Here is an 18579-nt window from a genome sequence, read left to right as displayed (position 1 = left end):
ATATATATACAGTATATATATATATATATTTATATATATATATATACAGTATATATATATATATATGCAAGACCAAGAACCGATGAACAACAGTGAAGTTTCAGTTTTGGGCCGAGCAGCGTTAACGTTAATTCAACAGTCCCCGATAAGCTCAGAATGGGCCGCAAAAATGAAATGCGGCGGGCCACATTTGGCCCCACGGGCCTTATGTTTGACATACGTGAATAAGGATATTTTTCACAGCTACAGCTCTGCTCTCTCCGTTTGACTCTTGCACGTGCACGCTCACGTCTGGAGAAAGCGTTTGTTTGATTTCCCAGCGGAGCGTCTCTACTAGATGACTTTGGGTATGAAGTGGATGGTGGAGTGGAAACAGTGGAGTGTAGTTTAGGCTCACCCACCGCTTCGAGATGTGGAGGTGACTGCGCCGTGGCGCCGTTTTTTTTTTTTTTTTTTTCTTCTTTCCCTGAGAGGAAATCATCAAATTGCAAACTCTAAAAATGAGATTATTGCCGTGACCCAGACGGTCCTGCTTGTTTCTGCTGACTGCGGCTCTTTACAACTACAATGTAATAACTTTTCACAGAATGCCACTCTGCCGCTCTGACTCCAGAGGGAAGAGCTTCACTCTCATTGCGTTTTCTCCCCTCTCTGTCTCTCTCTCTCTCTCTCTCTCTCTCTCTCTCTGTTTCTGTCGTGCAGCACTTTATGTCGCCCCTCTCCATGTTCCTGTCCACGGTCGAGATGGAGCGAGTGTTTGTCAACGTTGTGGTAAGTCACTGTCTGACGCCGTATGTATCTAAGCAACGGGTCGACTGGTGAGACGGATGTTTTTGTATACGCATTTCTCTGTGTCTCAGTGCATATACTGTACGTACTGTACATATACTTAATACACCTAAGTATTCCGTTACCATCAGCAAACTGAAAATTAGATTAGAGCACTTCTCAATAATTTTCTGTCATGCTCCCCCTTGTGGACAGAAATGTCTTCATGCCCCCCAACCTACCCAAATCTCCACGAATTGAAATACTATTGAGAACCTAATAACATGTATATTTTTATCTGCACAAACCACTGTATGAGGTGCTGCCACCTAGTGACTGGAGGCTTGTTAGCATTCAAGTATTACAGCAGTGGTACACTTACATATATATTACATATTAAATATATATATACATATATATATATATATATACATATATATTACATATATATCTTACTATTTAAGAAATACTGGTTTAGAGGGATTCTGGTGAGCTGCCACTAGGGGGTGTGTGTGACATAAAAAGTATGTGTAAATACAATTTAAATTCAAAAACAGATTTTTTTTATATATATGTGTGGCTATATTTATACTGTATGTGTGTGTTCTATTAGTAATGTTGCCATTATAAGAACGCTTCTTGCGTTTTTCTTTATTTTTCTGAGGTCGTTTGAATTGTTTGTCAAACCGGTTCTGATATGGAAGTTTTTAAACCGCAGGCCGGTTTTTCGACTCTTAACTCTGTTTCTGTGCCGTTTCAGGAACTGGTTAAAGTTCACAAATGTTTACTGGTGGAAATCCAAGACTCAGTGTACCACAGAAGTGCCCAGAACCTCTTCCAGATCTTCATCATTTTCAAAGAAAGGTACACCACAAGTCTTCCACAGAAAGTATGAACGCTTAAACAAACAAACAAATATCTTCAGAGGACACAATCTCTCGATCTACAAAACCTGTAACAGGAACTGAGTCAAAACACTTTCGCATTTACACATGATGAGGAACATATGTCGGTACGAGAGCCTCTCGTATCCAGACCGGAGTTTCAAACAGTGCAGTATCTGTAGTGTTTTTGATCAACGTTTGAGGCTCAGACACACCACCAAACAAAAAAAAAAAGGAATATGTAATAAAATAAAATGATATTTAAGTTTTGGATTACTCACAGGTGTACTTACATACTGTGACATCTGGGCCTGTTTAGTTGAAATCAACACTAATATACTGGCAGGAGTTGAAGGAAGACACAAATAGAGCCTGAGTCTCTAGAGCATACGTGTCAAACTCAAGGCCCGGGGGGCCAAATGTGGCCCGCCAAGCTGTTTTGTGTGGCCCGCGGGAGCTTAAAAAGTATTTAGTAAAGTCCATGCAGCAGAGTTTCTGAACCTAAGAAAGTCCACAATCTTTTCTGGTTCAGGGACTGGTCAGCCAGTACCACCCGTTACTACAGACCGGTAGCAAGGTACTGAGCATCGAAGGATCATTACATTTTCAAAATAAAACATCTATTCTGAATAACCTATTTTTTAAAAATTTGATTTTTTTTTTTGCCAGATTATCATTAAATAAAGAAGGTAAATGGATATGACTTTCTTTGAATTAAGTAAAAATTAAGTACATTTTTTCACTGTGTCCCATTGCGACCCGGTACCAAATGATCTATGGACTAGTACTGGTCCGCGGACCAGGAGTTGAGGACCAGTTACAGTTACAACCGGCCCTTCAAGGGGAACTGTATTGCTGATTTGGCCCCCTTTGAAAACAAGTTTGACATCTCTGCTCTGGAGAATATATATTTTAAAAATTTTATAGCCATTTGCTGCCACCTGGTGGCAAAGTATTGAATTGGCCTGCCTATCAATGTTGCATGAATTAAAAAAGACAAATACTATTTCATATTTTTTTTGCACTAAAAGTATTCCACTTTAATGCGTCATGGCGCAGAGGTAACTTTTTTAGTTAAATATAATTGCTTTAAAGAAGGAAATAATATATGTATTTATAAATATATACAGTACATACATATATACATATATAGGGTAGAGGACATAGAAAAGAACATGGGGTTATAATAGGCTATCAAATGGCAATAACTTCACAAAAGATACAATTACGAACCTTTTTACCTCAGTTTCCTGGATGAACTTAATAGCCAATCACGTGCTAGTATTGAACCTGTCGAAACAAAGGTTTTAACTAAAATAATCCTAAATGTTTTTTTATTATTATTATTTTTAATTCATTAACCAATTCATCTGCACAATAATACTAACTGACGGTTAAAAGGGAATATGAAAATCGTGGTTTCACTGTATTACATGTCAAATATTTAAAAAACAAAATCCATGAATAATAATGATACAGTTTTTGGTGTTTCACAGTATTTGGAGGCTGCTGATTGGTCAGTTTCCATAGCATAATTTTCCAATGACAGCCAGTGGTTTCCTATGAGAAATCCACATGGCTGTACCACTGTTATTTTTTATTGTTATTGCTACGGTAAAACAAAAATGAATTCTTTAAGACAGTTCAGAATCATGCGGTTTCTTTACTTCTCCGAATGTCTGCTGCAGGTTGTTGATCTACGGGAAATACTGCAGCCACGTCGAGGCCGCCATCGCCACGCTGGACGACATCAGCAAAGACAGGGAGGACGTCCGCATGAAGCTGGAGGTAAAGTCCTGTCACTGTTGATAAACAAAAACAGACGTTCTTACTTGGAGCCAGGTTGACGCTGCATCAGTGGTCGGCGCCTGCCCTCAAGTGGTAACCTTAGGTACTGCAGGATATTGCTGCTTATTTTTTTTTTAATCGTAAACCCATATGAATCTTTGCAGATTTTGTAGTTGATCTTAAGACATAACCCCTGGTTGTTTAGGTGAGTTTATTGTAATTATTTTTATTTTGTTCTGTACAGGAGTGTTCCAAGAGAGCAAACTATGGCAAGTTCACACTAAGAGATCTGCTGGTGGTACCGATGCAGCGAGTCCTGAAGTATCATCTACTGCTGCAGGTACAAACCATTCTCTGTTCTTTTATACAGTAAAAAAATGTTTTGGTTTTTTTTTTGTCATATTTACAAATGCTGATACATTTCAATTAATCATGGGTAATCTAGATTAGATATGATAAAGATTAATCATGTTTAGCCGATTAAGCCACAGCAAACCTGTATTTAATCAAATAAAAAAAAATTTGTTCCGGTGCACAGCTCTAATTTATACACATGAAAATAAAAAAAAAGCAATATATAGGAAAATATATTAATATTATATTTAATATATATTTAATATATATATTAACGACGTGTCTACTACTTTAAACTAAACCGTACGACACCCTGCAGTACCCATGCAGACCACCTGTTGAAAACCTTCGTCATATTAAGAATCAAGAATCGTTATTTCGTCACATGACACGGCACACAATGACAGTGAAATTAAGGTGCGATGAAAATAAGAACATATAAAACAAAATAAAACTGGCCTCAGAAAAAAAAAATATAAACATATAAATAGTAGTAGTAGTAGTAGTCATCAAAAGTACAGACGAAAACGAGATAAATAACGGGGGAAAAAAGGCCCAATTTGTACGGAGCTACAAACCGTATCACGTTTTCGTTTATTTCTTTATCATATATTATATTATTTTTATTTTTAAACTCCTAATGCCAACCCCTCCATCTCTCATTCCTTGTGGCATCCCTTTCCTCAATAAAACAAAAAAAGAGAGAAATATTCATAATAATTAATAAATTATAATTTTAAATAATATTTTTTTTCCTCAACAGCTGTCACCTTGAGTCCTTAAGATTTTTTTTTAGACAGTCACAAAATGTGTTAAAATAAAGCCTTTACTACCACGTTTAACTCAACACATTTCTTTTTTTCTGGTAATAAAATAATCTAAGTGATTAATAAAAAATGAACACATGTCAAACGTTAAACTACAGCAACATTTGAAGGGAGTTTTTAGTGTTACTACATGAATAATTGTTGTAATCTCCCCGCTGTGAACGCTAGGCAGCTGTTTAATGAGCTTTCTGTTTTAATCTGTCACAATATACATTACGTTGAAGTTCCTCGTTTTGGTTCATTAATGGCTTCACTGCTGACAATAACACTGAGGGACAAGGAAGGGGGGAGCTGACAGTACCCCATATGGCCACCAGAGGGTCTGTTGTCCACGTTTTTTTTTTCCCTGAAGCTGTGAGACTTCTCTCATCTGTTCTGCCTCTCGTTTGACTCCAGGCTGATGCAAATAGACAACACATCAAAAGTGTTGTCAAGTTGCTAGAAGTCTCAACATACATTCAGTGTGACGGGTGTTAAACCAATAGTAATCCACGTTTTTACTAGCATGCTCCTGATTGAATTCTATTATTTTATTCAAAAGGCTTTACAAATATGTCCAAAACATTTAATCTCTTAATTAGAGGTTTTTTTTTTCATATTATATATATATGTATATATATATTTACATATATTTTATCTGCTAAAATGTTGATATTTGCTCATTCAAAAATACTGTTTTGATTCATCCACCAAGTCACCCAAACATACCTTTATTCTGGTCGATTTAAATGCGGGGAAATTGTTGAAAAAGCTTTTGATCATAGTTAAAAAAAAAATATATATATATTTTGATAAATATATTCTGACAGTTTGGAAACGGATCTCAAAGCGTGGATGTTTCGAAAGGACATCTCTATTACAGTAGATCAGATGTTACTCACACTGATATAACCTTCTTTGATATGCAGGTTTATATATGGATTTGAGCAATATATTAAGCAATATATATGTGAAATACATGTCTGCTTTGTCACTGAGGGCTAAGGACCTACAGTTAACCGCGGGGGCGATAGTTACCTACAGTAAATAAAGCATCAGCTGGGCTTCTTCTTCTCCGTGGTGACAGAGACAATATGTCCAGCTAACGTCTCGTCACATCCTTCCCACTGCCCGAGTGCGTCCTGCGTCACGTCATTCCTCTCCTCGTGCCTTCTCTTGTCGTCCGTCTTCCTCTCTTTTTCACGGCCGACGCTCATCGTTTCTTTGCTCCCCTCCCCGAAGCCACCGCCACATTCTTGCCTGAACTGAGTCCATCACGTGTGGTCCCCGTTATCGGCGCGACCACTCCCCTCGTCTGTATCGGCGTGGATGTGTGGAGGTGGAAAATGTCGTCCTGTCGTCCTGCTAGATGATAATAATGCCCAGGTTGAGCTTGACTGACACCAGGGATTTGAGCAGTGCCTCGTAGACACATCTATATCTCCCTATGCAGCTGAATGAATGTCTGTGTGTGCCTGTGTGTGTGTGTGTGTAAAGGACATGCATGCCATCCTTCCTTATCCTCCTCGGCTGGGGTCTAGATGTCTTGTTTACACTGAGGCTTTTCCCACACACACACACACACTCATACGCGAACACACACAGAGGTACACACCACCTGCACACCAAATCTGATTTACTTCTGCACCGGATTCTTTTTGCAATCACCTTTTTTTTTTTCATTCCATATCTTGAGCCAAAGTGTTCGACTCCTACGTGTGTGGAATGTGTAAACAGGCTGGTGGAGGCCGACGGAGTTTTATGTATCTCCGTGTTGTTGCTGCTTTATGAATCATCCTTATATACTGTCATCGACTGGTGAAAACCACACACGCGGAGTTGTTTCATTTTTTTCTTTTATCTGTACGTACAATTTCCGGATTTAGAAGTGGCTAACAAAAATCAGGGATTAAAAAAGTTCTATCTATCTATCTATCCTTCTATCTTTCTATCCTTCTATCCTTCTATCTTTCTATCCTTCTATCTTTCTATCTTTCTATCTTTCTATCCATGTATCTTTCTATTTTTCTATCCTTCTATCCTTCTATCTATCTATCTCTCTATCTATCATTTATCTCTCTATCATCTATCTCTCTATCATCTATCTATCTATCTTTCTATCTTTCTATCTTTCTATCCTTCAATCTTTCTATCCTTCTATCTTTCTATCCTTCTATCTTTCTATCCATCTATCCTTCTATCCTTCTATCTTTCTATCCTGCTATCTTTCTATCTTTCTATCTTTCTATCCATCTATCTTTCTATCCATCTATCCTTCTATCCTTCTATCCTTCTATCTTTCTAGCCATCTATCCTTCTATCTTTCTATCTTTCTATCCTTCTATCCTTCTATCTCTCTATCATCTCTCTATCTTTCTATCTATCTATCTTTCTATCCATCTATCTATCTATCTATCATCTATCTATCTATCTTTCTATCTATCTTTCTATCTATCTATCTATCTATCTATCTTTTGTCTGTCTATCTATCTATCTATCTATCTATCTATCATCTATCTATCCATCTATCTATCTATCCATCTATCTATCTATCCATCTATCTACCTATCCATCTATCTATCTATCTATCTATCTATCATCTATCTATCTATCTTTCTATCTTTCTATCTATCTTTCTATCTATCTATCTATTTATCTATCTATCTATCATCTATCTATCCATCTATCTATCTATCTATCCATCATCTATCTATATCCTAGAAAGGCTCACAGCTTCTGTGTGTTTCGCTTCTATCCAACAGGAGCTGGTCAAACACACTCACGATGCTACGGATAAGAGCAACCTGCGGAAGGCCCTGGATGCTATGAAGGTACAATTAAAAGTCACCAACTTACACTCACACTCAACAACAGACACTGAACACCTCGACAGACCTTCCCATCAACCCGGTCCTTCTTCTCTGACGATGTATTCCCACTAGTATAAAATCAATTATGGAACCGACCATTCCTGATGGGGGGGGGGAATATTTTTTCTCACTTATTTTCACTTGCTGCGATGAATCCAATCACGCAGGGGTTCCTTCTGTTCGTAAGTGATGTAATACCTCAATGAATTGAATACGCACGGCGAAGTACTTAGAAGTCGTTTGAAGAACAGTCCTATTTTTAATCGAGTTAATTTTATTTGAATGGCCCCATCATGTCATCAGGCAGCTGAGTTTGCAGGCCTGAATCAGCAGAAAGTTATTTTAAAATCAGACACAACAGGCAAACTCGAACTAAAAGAATCTCAAGCAAGTAAGGAGAAATTAACGGCGAATAAGGAGGGCAGGGAGTTTTTTTTTTCTTCTTTCTTTTATGTATGTAAATGAGATAAAACATTCAAAAATATCCAAAGAATACATTATATCACAAGAGGAACTTGAGTTAATTAAAAAAACCTTCGCCTTTGGGGGGGTAATTGTGAATTAAGGCGAATCAAATCAACTACTTATTTGTTTACAGGATTTGGCTCAGTACGTTAATGAAGTCAAGCGAGACAATGAGACACTGAGGGAAATAGACCAGTATCAGAAATCCATAGAAAATCTGGTAAGAAACAGACACTTATTTTCATTATTTATTTTTTTTTGCTGTGCTCCAACTTCACAACAGATTGTGTTTCTTTTTCGTCTCCAGAATCAGCCTCTCAGTAACTACGGCCGACCCAAAGGAGATGGGGAGGTACGGGTGGCTTCGGTGGACAAGCGAGCTAAACAGGACAGGTGAGTTGTCAGGTTGACATGTAGGTTGATGGAGTGACTTGCGCTGCGACTTGATTCAGCTGTTGTTACACTTCGAGGCGAACCTGAGTATCAATCACATCACCTGTCATTTTTTTTTTTTTGGCCCGTTGTCACCAGAACCTCCCAACCTGTTTGTTCAGTCCGGGGTTTTTTGTTACCTACGTTACGATAAACTGCATCCGCCGACAAGTTTATGTAGCTGAAGTATTTGCTGGAACTTCTCTGTGAGATTTAGTTACACGTGAATACGCCTTTTACTGCAGTATTTTGAACTCATGCCTTGTAGTACTACTTAGTGCCCTTTAGCCATGCTGTTAAATGTCTGTTAGTGTTATTGAACTTACGAAGCGACTCATACAAGAGGTGTTCCCCAGGGTACACTACGAGGGACATGATTTTGTTTTTTTATATATCAGTATTTCTTCCCAGCCCCAAATTGTTGATTTTTTTTTTCAACAAATTCAAACATCTCAAAATTAACAGCTGACAAACAATATTGATATTAGCATTGGTATCAATTGACAAATCATGTTTTTAAATAGCAGTGGCACGGCCGTCATTTTATACTTTCACTTTCCAGAAGTCTGACAAATAGGATTTCTTTTTGTTTGTTTGTTTTTTTTCCGTCGTATTCCTTAGAAATTTTATTGGCGCCCAATGACTCACCTTCATCTGAAGTGTCTTTGGATGACGCCCATTTGCCTGACGACTAGATAGAAAAACATTTTTAAATTTTAATATAGGTCTGCTAACAATTCTAAAGGCCTTATTATACATATATTTGTGCTATATATAGTAGGGAGTCCCAGCTCCTGCTGTGCACCAGGTGTATAAAGTTAAAGATCAAGATTTTCACCTTTAAAATACATATTTAAATCTTGATTCTGAACACTGGCCAAAGTTATTCTTTCAGATCAGGACAAACGTCTGTGTTTATTTTCATCGACCACAGGAACTGGAAAGGCTCTGATTCTGACCACGTCGCGCCGCACAAATAGTAACCGCTAATGTATAATAAATGAGATGAGTTCTTGCGGCGTCGGAAAATGCACTTTGTAGATTTCAGGTTAAGAGGACGCACCTCAGGTTATTCCCATTTAGCTCCAAGGTGTCACTGATTTTTCTTCTGTTTTTTTTTCTTTTCTCGGCTCCTCTCATCGACATTGTGTCGTTTGAACCGCAGGCACATCTTCCTCTTTGATGCGGCTGTTATCGTTTGCAAGCGTCGAGGAGACAACTACGAGATGAAAGAGGTGATCGACCTGCACCACTTCAAGGTCACCAACAACCCCACGTCAGATAAGGAGAACAGAAAGGTGCGAAGACGCATGGAGACCGATGTTGTTTTTCCTGTGCTTCTGCTTCCTTGTTTCAGAGTTTGAACTGTCAAAATTGCTTGAAATTAGGAACTGGGAATGCCGGGGAATAGATGGTTGCACTGTAAAAAACATCTGAGTGCAGAAAGTTCCATTTAACATTTGAACTTTCTACCCTAAACTTTCTGTTTCCTCAATTTGGATTTGCTCCTGTCATCAAGACACATGTGACTCATTAAGTCCGAGCACAGTGAATGATAAGGATGGTTAAAATGTAATCAAATATAGTCACAATTATAGGACACAACAAGCGTTTCACAGCCAACGAACTACGGTTGGATGGAAACCTCATAACCGTTTCCATTCATCGTAATCTCCGTCTTTATGGCTGAGTCAGCGAAGCTGTAAAACCTCTTTGGACTCCTGACAAACCATTTAACAGCACTTCTTCAGCCTAACGAGCGACCGTAACACTTTATCACGGGCGCGGGTTCATAAAATTTCCCTTAACTCCACCCCTCCAAACCAAATGTGCTGAAATTCAGCTCAGGTTTTACATTGACTTGTTTACTGTGACGGCCAAGACACGAACCGCCTGCCCTCCTCGCAGAGGGTGTTACAAATAATGTCACGCCACCCCGCCCTGCTACACACACACGCACACGCACACTCCAACTTATTGTGTAAACGCCTTTCCTGCGAAGTAGTGGAAAGTACTGTATTCCCAATCATAGTGAGTAATGATATCCCAGGCGTGCTGCGGTAAAGAATGTAGCTAATAATAACAATAATGTTGCCTTCAGAGTCATTCAAATGGCATTGCATTTTGTTTGTTAATTTTGTTTTTAATATATATCGGAATACCAAGATTAAAATTGTTGTAGTAAACAACCTCCAGCGACAAACTGGAATATTCAAAATACTACAGGTCACATAGTTAAAAAACTGATTGTCTTAAAAGAGATAAACACATGCCAGCAGCAGGTATTTACATAAAGGTATTTTCCATGTATAAAAGAGATAAACACATGCCAGCAGCAGTAGCTGGTTCTTCAGCTCTTAAAGGTATTTTCCATGTAGAAAATACCCTGTACATAAACCAATCCAATCCTTTAAAATCCTAATCTATTCTAATTTAATCTAATCTAATTTTATCCAATACAAGCCTTGGAAATCTGATACGAATCCAATCCAAGGCTTTGAAATCTGAATCTAATCTAATCCAATTCTTGAAAATCCTAATCTAATCTATTCTAACCCAATCCAATCCAATCCAAGGCTTTGGAATCTGAATCTAATCTAATCCAATTCTTTAAAATCCTGATCTAATCTAATCCAATCATTCAGTCTTTTGAAATCCTAACCTAATCTAATCCAATCCAAGCCAGGCTTTGAATCTTTGGACTGAATCTAATCTAATCCAATCCAATTCTTTAAAATCCTAATCTAATCTAGTTTTAGCTAATCTGATCTAATCCAATCCAATCCAATCCTTTGAAATCCTAATCTACTCTATTCTAACCTAATCTAATTCAGTCCAATCCAATCCAAGGCAAGGCTTTGCAATCTGAATCTAATCTTATCCAATTCTTTAAAATCCCAATCTAATCTGATCTAATCTAATCTAATCTTTTGAAATCCCAGTCTAATCTATTCTAATCTAATCCAATTCAATCCAAGCCCTTGAAATCTGAATCTAATCTAATCCAATCCAATTCTTTAAAATCCGAATCTAATCTAGTTTTAGCTAATCTGGTCTAATCCCTAATCCAATCCAATCCAAGCCCTTGAAATCTGAATCTAATCTTATCCAATTCGTTAAAATCCTAATCTAATCTGATCTAATCCAATTCAATCCAAGCCCTTGAAATCTGAATCTAATCTAATCCAATCCAATTCTTTAAAATCCGAATCTAATCTAGTTTTAGCTAATCTAATCTGATCTAATCCAATCTAATCCAAGCCCTTGAAATATGAATCTAATCTTATGCAATCCAATTAATTAAAATCCTAATCTAATCTAGTTTTAGCTAATCTAATCTGATCTAATCCAATCCAATCCTTTAAAATCCTAATCTAATCTGATCTAATCTAATCTAATCTAGTTTTAGCTAATCTAATCTGATCTAATCCAATCCAATCCTTTAAAATCCTAATCTAATCTGATCTAACCTAATCCAATATGAACTAATTAAATTATTATTAATAGGTGAAATTTACACTGTCAAGCAGTGAAACATCTTGTCAATCATTGTTTTTTAAATACAATTTTTATCAACAATTAATGTACTATTATGATAATTGAGTCAGTATATGAATTTTTATATGCCGCCCCCTTGTGGTCCCTCTATCATTTCTCCACCTTTAAAAGCTTAAACACTCTTAGATGTAGAAAAGATCTAATTATTCTGTGTCCTTTACCAGTGAGTTTTACTTTTCCCCGGGCGTTCCAGCCCCCCCCCCCCTCCCCGTTCTACCCCCCCCCGGCTCTTCAGAACCATTTCCACATCTTTCAGCTAAATGTTTGGATTCAAAAAGAGCAGCTGTTTACGGCACAAAAAACACTCTAAAAATACCGTTCCACCCAACCTGAACCGCAGCACGCCACAAAATAGCCGTCCGAACATTTGAAGTCAGATATTTCTCTCGGGAATTGATAAATACTAGCCTCCAACTTGTCGATACCAACAGAGTTAAAAGAGGGAATATCAGACCGAGATTTGCCGGAGGCGTGACTACAAATGAATGGTAATGTGCGCGAGAGAAATAGATACCCGCTAACAAGCTCGCCGTCGTTACCTTAAATCTAAGGGAAAAAGAAAAAAAAATCTATACCCGAGAACGAGTTTCACTCCGGCGCGTTGACATTGAGAGGCAGGAACAAAGTCCTGGTTAAAAATGTTTCCAGAAGCAAACAAATATATTGCGCTATCAGTTCAGAGTTGTCATCCTTTTATATTATAGAGGTAACCTTGGCAGAGAAGGGAAACGGCTACGCTGACAGGAACCACAGACAAACACCTCATCCTTCTTTACAAATTGGTAGCTAGACAATATCTTTGCTAAGCGGAGGCCTGCGTGTCCACTGGGAATGCCTGTGTGGAGGAGCTGCCTTCGCCTCTCTGTCTTTCAACAGAAAAGATGAGCTGCTAAGCTCCGCTGACAGCACACTGAGGCACGTTGGCATGTTTTCCGCCTCCAGAGCTGAGTGCCAGGAGTTTAGATCCACAAGTAGGAGCCCTAAAAAGTGGAATTTTTTATAGCTAATCTTATTTAAAAAAAAAAAACAAAAAAAAAAAACAGAATACAGTGGAACCTCGAGATACGAGCGTAATCCGTTCCAGGACTGAGCTCGTATCTCGAATCATTTTGTCCGCATAAGACATAACAAAAAAAAAAATTAATCTATTAGTGCTAATAACAAACAAAAAAAGACGGTACAGTAGCGGCTAATGGCGGCATGTGCGGAGGAGGAGGAGAGAGGGAGGGAAGAAAGTTGGCCCGTACGTAGACACTTGATTTCGTAACTTACATAAACTTCGAATTAGCTTAATTTACGTTTTTTCTTTTTTTTTACTTTTTTCTTTTTTTTACATTTTTCGATTTGTATTCTTTCTTTAACGAGCACCGTGCCCATATTTATCGACGATGTCATGCTTTATTTCCACGGTCATCGTGCGTTTCTTCTTCTCCCTACCATCCTTACCACTCACTCTCTTAAGACTCATCGCTATTATGAAGAATAATGCACAAAATAGAGAGAAAAATCACGTAGGTAACGCAAACGCAATACGAAAGACTATCGCGGGAGACGCGTACGGAAGTCGACGAACACGTGAAGTGCCACCTAGCGTCGGCGTCTGTAAGCGCTCTCGTATCTCAAATCTTTACTCGTATCTCGAAGCAAAAAAAATTTTCTCGAAGGCTAGCTCGTATGTCGAGACGCTCGTATCTTGATGATAGTAGTTGTAGCAGTTCATTTGGCCGTTCGGTTTAGGTGACAGGAGCTGATCGCAACCTCGTTTTCTCTCTTTCCTCTCCGCGCTGTCACTTGTACTGCCGCCCCCCCCCCCCCCCCCCACCTTTAGCCTTTATGTTTATTCTCCCTGAAGCATTCCTCTTTCATTTTGCATCTCTTCGTCTCCAGCTGTCTCTGCGTCCTGGCTAGCTTCCACCGGTTCCCTCGTAGCTCCGCACTACAGTTGTAGTACTTTATTGTTTACTTCGAATGTGTACCCACCTGCCCGTCCTTCTTCCCTGTTGCAGTGGTCCTATGGATTCTACCTCACTCACAACCAGGGACAGAGTGGCTTTGAGTTCTTTTTCAAGACCAAAGAGCTGAAGAAGAAGTGGCTGGAGCAGTTCGACATGGCCATGTGAGTTGAGTGTGTTTTTTTTTTTTTTTTTTTCCCCCCCCCCCCCCCGTTATTGTTTGACAGCTGTGAGAAGAGTGCGCTTTGCTTTTTTTTCCTGCCACTCTGTCACAACTTTACACACAGCCCGTCCTGTTCTTCAGGTCGGGCCACGTGACGAGATGCAGTGACTTTTTGAATCTATGCAGACGTACTGTTCCGAACACAACTGGTTTGTGTTGGTGAACTGAACAAGCAGTCGGATTTTTAAAAAAAAAAAAATCTGAACGTGTTCAGCCAAAGCCACGAGGCCACTGACTAATCATTGTTAAAGATATTCTGCAGTTTATCCTGTGGAGAAGTAGACTTTTTTTTTTCACATTTTCATATAAATAAAAATGCCTAAAAATACTGAAAAGTTAAACATATATTGACTTCAACGTATATTGAATTTAAACGACTTTGGTGACGGAGTTGTTTTCAGCAGTCATTTCTCATGACCTTGATCAAACACAATTAATCGTGATTGATTACAATTGCAATCAATCACGATTGTTCCCGATTACTGTTGAATAAATACTTTAATCGATTCAAATGCGTCATTTAGTTTATACAGTTATATGTGTGTATGTCTATGTATATAATGTAAAGTACAGTATATACACATTTAAAGTAATGTATATATTTATATATGCAATGTGTATGTATATGCATAAATATATATAATTGTATATATATATAAAATGTGTTTATATATATACATAAATATATGTATATACTTTACTATATATACATTATAGACACACACATACATATATATTTATACATATACATACATTTATAAATATATATATATATATATATTTATGTGAATCAATTCATTTTTAAAATATTTAAAGTGTATTTATTTATATATTTGTATACATGTATATATGTATGTATGTATGTGTATATATATATATATACTTTATGTCTATATATATATATATATATATGTAAATATATATATATATATATATATATGTATGTATGTGTCTACTGTTCAGAAAAGACTTCCCTTATCATTATTCATAAGAAAACTAAGAAAAATAAATAACGCTGTATCTCTCCGCGCTTCACTCAGCTGACCGGAGACGGTATGAAACAAATCTGACCCGGCCACACTAAGACACACTTGACTGCATGTGCAGCATCAGCAGCAGTAGCAACAGCAACAGCAACAGCAGCAGCAGCTGGACAATTCCCTCAGGATGAGTCTGCCCCTATGTTTCTGAACGTCCATGCAGAAGCTTTCGCCTCAAGGCGCAGCACTGCCAATGCTTTCCTGTCGTCTCTGTACGAGCTGCACATTAGGGCTGTAAACCAGCTGTGTCTTACTTCACATAGACCTCTTATACAGAGTGGATCTAGCCAATTGTTAGTATCAGTATCAGTTCAAGCCAATTAGAATATTGCAAGTAACAAATATTCCAAACATGAAGTAATTCATTTTTGTTTTATTTTCAAAATTCATCAAGCAGGCCGGATTAAACACCCTATTGGGCCGGTTTTGGCCTGCGGGCCGTATGTTTAACACCATTGCCCTAAACCAGTGCCAGCGCCCTCCCTTGGGGACAGATGTTTTCACACACGCCGTGAATTGAAATACTATTGAAGAACCTGATAACATGTAGGTACACTTATGCCCCTCGTCCCCTCCCCCCCCCCCCCCCCGACGCCTCATCGTGCCCGCCCCACTATTTGAGAAGTACTGGCCTGAACGTAACGCTGTGTGTGAGACTTGTTTTCGATTGAACCACACCAGTTGGTAAAAGACGGGATTTGTTTCCTTCTCCTCTTTTACCCGGAATGTTTAAAAAAAAAACCTGGAGGAAGTGCAGTTTTAATTGCTGAGGTAATCATTTAATGCCGACACTCAGGAGCATCACGATGCTGAGCTCAACGCATCTAAGAAATGTAGAACAGAGTCTCTGAGGTAACGCAGGTAAATGGGCAGATGTTTTACGTAGCTGGGTCAACAGAAGATTTTTTTTTTTTTTTTTTCAAAGGGTGCCCCTTAAATGATCTGAAGCATGACAAATCTCTTGGAATTGTGACGCAAGGGCTGGCCAGGAAAAAAAAAAATATATATATATATATATATATATACACAACAGACTTCATTGCATTATTATTAAGCAGAAGTGCAAAACCAGTAGATATAGATTGGAATGGAGAAATGTCACGTTGACAAAAGCGGACTAATGAAAACAGGAAGTGAGGGATCGGTATCAGGAAGCGGCGAATGTGGTGTAATGGGAGACTGAGAAAACACCTGCTTCAGTTAATTAACACTGGGCATGAAGTAAACAGCTTGCGTGAACAGAGATGCTGAGCCAGATCGCCCGATTCCCCCACGGCGCAACATGCAGTAGCTGTTACGGGAACGGCGTTGTAGTTGACTTTGAAGCAGCGGCGGTGCGAGCTCTGCGTGCTGGAAACGAGGGCTGAAATAATGTCATCCTAAATTTCGTGGCACTTTGAAGAGAACAGATGTTTTAAAATGCCCGTTTAAAATAGGATTTGTCGACGTCAGATGTTTTAAAATGCCCGTTTAAAATGGGATCTGTCGACGTTTCTGCTCATTATTAAAACCGGCGAGGATTATTATCCGCTGCAGTGAATGACGAGACATAAACGAAACGGAATGAAAATCTGCTTTTCCTCTCATTTTGACCACCAATTCCGTAGATTCTGACAGCGTATCGATTTTCTGAAGTGTCGTTGAACGCCAGGAGACTCGCTTTGCCCTAAAATAACTCACTGTTTTGCAGGTTTTCGTTGATATTTTTCTTTTTTTCTTTTTTTTTTTTTCTTTATACACACACCCTCACTGGAACACACACTCACACGCACAACTAATTCATGTCCCAAGGGGCCATAGACGTCTCTTGTGTAAACTCGCAGCAGACCTTGTCTGTCAACATTTTAATTGTTACTCGTGTGCTCTGCTATTGTGCAATCCCTGTGCAGTCAGATGTCGTAGCTTTGTTCTGTGTTTTGGCTCCAAAAAGAAGTCTGCATAGATTTTTTTTTTTTTCTTTTACACTTTGAACTTTGTTGTTCTAAGTACCAGTGTCAGTACTTCTCAAATAGTGGGACGGGCCCCCCTAGGGGGGCGTGAAGGGCTTCCGATGGAATATGGCCCGCTGGACGTAAGTGTAGCACTGCTGTAAAGCCTCCAGTCACCAGGGGGCAGCAACTCACGCAGTGGTTTGTACAAATAAAAATATACATGTTATCAGGTTCTTAATACACCCACACCGTGGGGGTGTGGGTGGGTGACGGGGCGTGAAAACATTCCTGTCCACAAGGGGGGGGCATGACAAAACAACTGCATTGACTGTCGGTATTTAGACGCCCACTTTCATTCATTCACAGCGACACTTTATGATGAAAATGCATTTGAGATAATCTTCCCCAGACAATGCTAACAATGAAAGACTATAAATGTCTGACATCGCTAAAAGAATTTTGAATTTGAAGGTAAACAGCCAATCAAGTACAAGACATCACCACTGTCGATCACCAGAGTCGCAGATGGGATTTTTTTTTTTTTTTTTTGTCAGCGAATGATTTCAAACAAATGATTTGTGAAAGCCTGTGCTTTCATGTGGTTGTTCCCAACATTTTTGACATCACAAATTTCTAGCAACACACCGGAGACCATTTTGTCAGTCATGTGATCGCAGTTGTCAAGGAGCGCCAAGATATTTTTATGTGCCGCATTTTATTTGCACGTCTGTCTCTGTTTAAATTGGTGTGATGCATCGAAAGATGATTCAGACAGATTTTCAATTTAGAAACGAAATGCTACAGTTCCTGTACAGTATCCTGTTTACTTACAGTTACTGTAAAGACTGCATGTTTCTAGGAGCTGGAGTATCTACAAAAAAAGTGTAGAAAACATGAACCCACTTGCTCATAAAGGCCCACTGTTGTGACAGGGCTGACCACGCTGCGCTACATTTGTGGTTCAAACAATGCCTGGGAGTTTCTTTAGCCTCTTTAGTCAAATACGACTCGTAGTTTTCTCTAATATAGCCGACTCAGTCAGGTCCTTGCTGAAGCTTAGTGTCTGAGCTGTCATTGTTACCCAGGGATGTACTGTGAGATTTAGATCGGCCGAGTTCACGGGTAATTGTGTGTATGATGGACGTTGTTGGATGTTTTTTACTTTTCAGATCCAACATTCGACCTGAGAACGGCAACAGCAACCTTCACGAATTCCACATGCACACGTTCGAGAAGATCACCTCCTGCAACTCTTGCCACATGCTGCTAAGGTAAGAGTTGAGTTTTTCAGAGGCAATGTAAAAACCTTACAATCAGGAGTTATATAGTGGTCACATCTGGTCTTTTGAAATTTGTAAAATATATGAAATCATTTATATGTAAATATATATATATATTTATATATAGTTATGAGTAGTCACATCTGGTCTTTTGAAATTTGTAAAATATATGGAATTGTTTATATATATATATATATATATATATATATATATATATATATATATATA

General features: G+C 38.5%; 2 protein-coding genes across 3 annotated transcripts in view; both read left to right on the top strand.

Moving 5' to 3' along the window:
- Positions 1 to 18579, top strand: part of mkxa (mohawk homeobox a) — a 1121182-nt gene that overhangs the window by 270323 nt on the left and 832280 nt on the right. The window lies entirely within an intron of this gene.
- The window catches only part of vav3 (vav guanine nucleotide exchange factor 3), a 46663-nt gene continuing 28567 nt past the window's right edge, over positions 484 to 18579 (top strand). Inside the window, exons 1-10 of the mRNA XM_008307726.2 lie at positions 484 to 771; positions 1529 to 1632; positions 3341 to 3440; positions 3685 to 3780; positions 7363 to 7431; positions 8069 to 8155; positions 8243 to 8328; positions 9533 to 9665; positions 13932 to 14041; positions 18241 to 18342. Coding sequence (XP_008305948.1) covers positions 709 to 771; positions 1529 to 1632; positions 3341 to 3440; positions 3685 to 3780; positions 7363 to 7431; positions 8069 to 8155; positions 8243 to 8328; positions 9533 to 9665; positions 13932 to 14041; positions 18241 to 18342 — 950 coding nt within the window. The 5' untranslated portion in view covers positions 484 to 708. The remainder of the gene's footprint in view (positions 772 to 1528; positions 1633 to 3340; positions 3441 to 3684; positions 3781 to 7362; positions 7432 to 8068; positions 8156 to 8242; positions 8329 to 9532; positions 9666 to 13931; positions 14042 to 18240; positions 18343 to 18579) is intronic.

The sequence above is a fragment of the Cynoglossus semilaevis genome, chromosome 3, assembly GCF_000523025.1.
Source record: "Cynoglossus semilaevis isolate Cse_v1.0 chromosome 3, Cse_v1.0, whole genome shotgun sequence".
NCBI classification, from domain to species: domain Eukaryota; kingdom Metazoa; phylum Chordata; class Actinopteri; order Pleuronectiformes; family Cynoglossidae; genus Cynoglossus; species Cynoglossus semilaevis.
The sequence above is the reverse complement of the archived record's forward strand: the minus strand, read 5'-3'. Positions and strand labels throughout refer to the sequence as shown.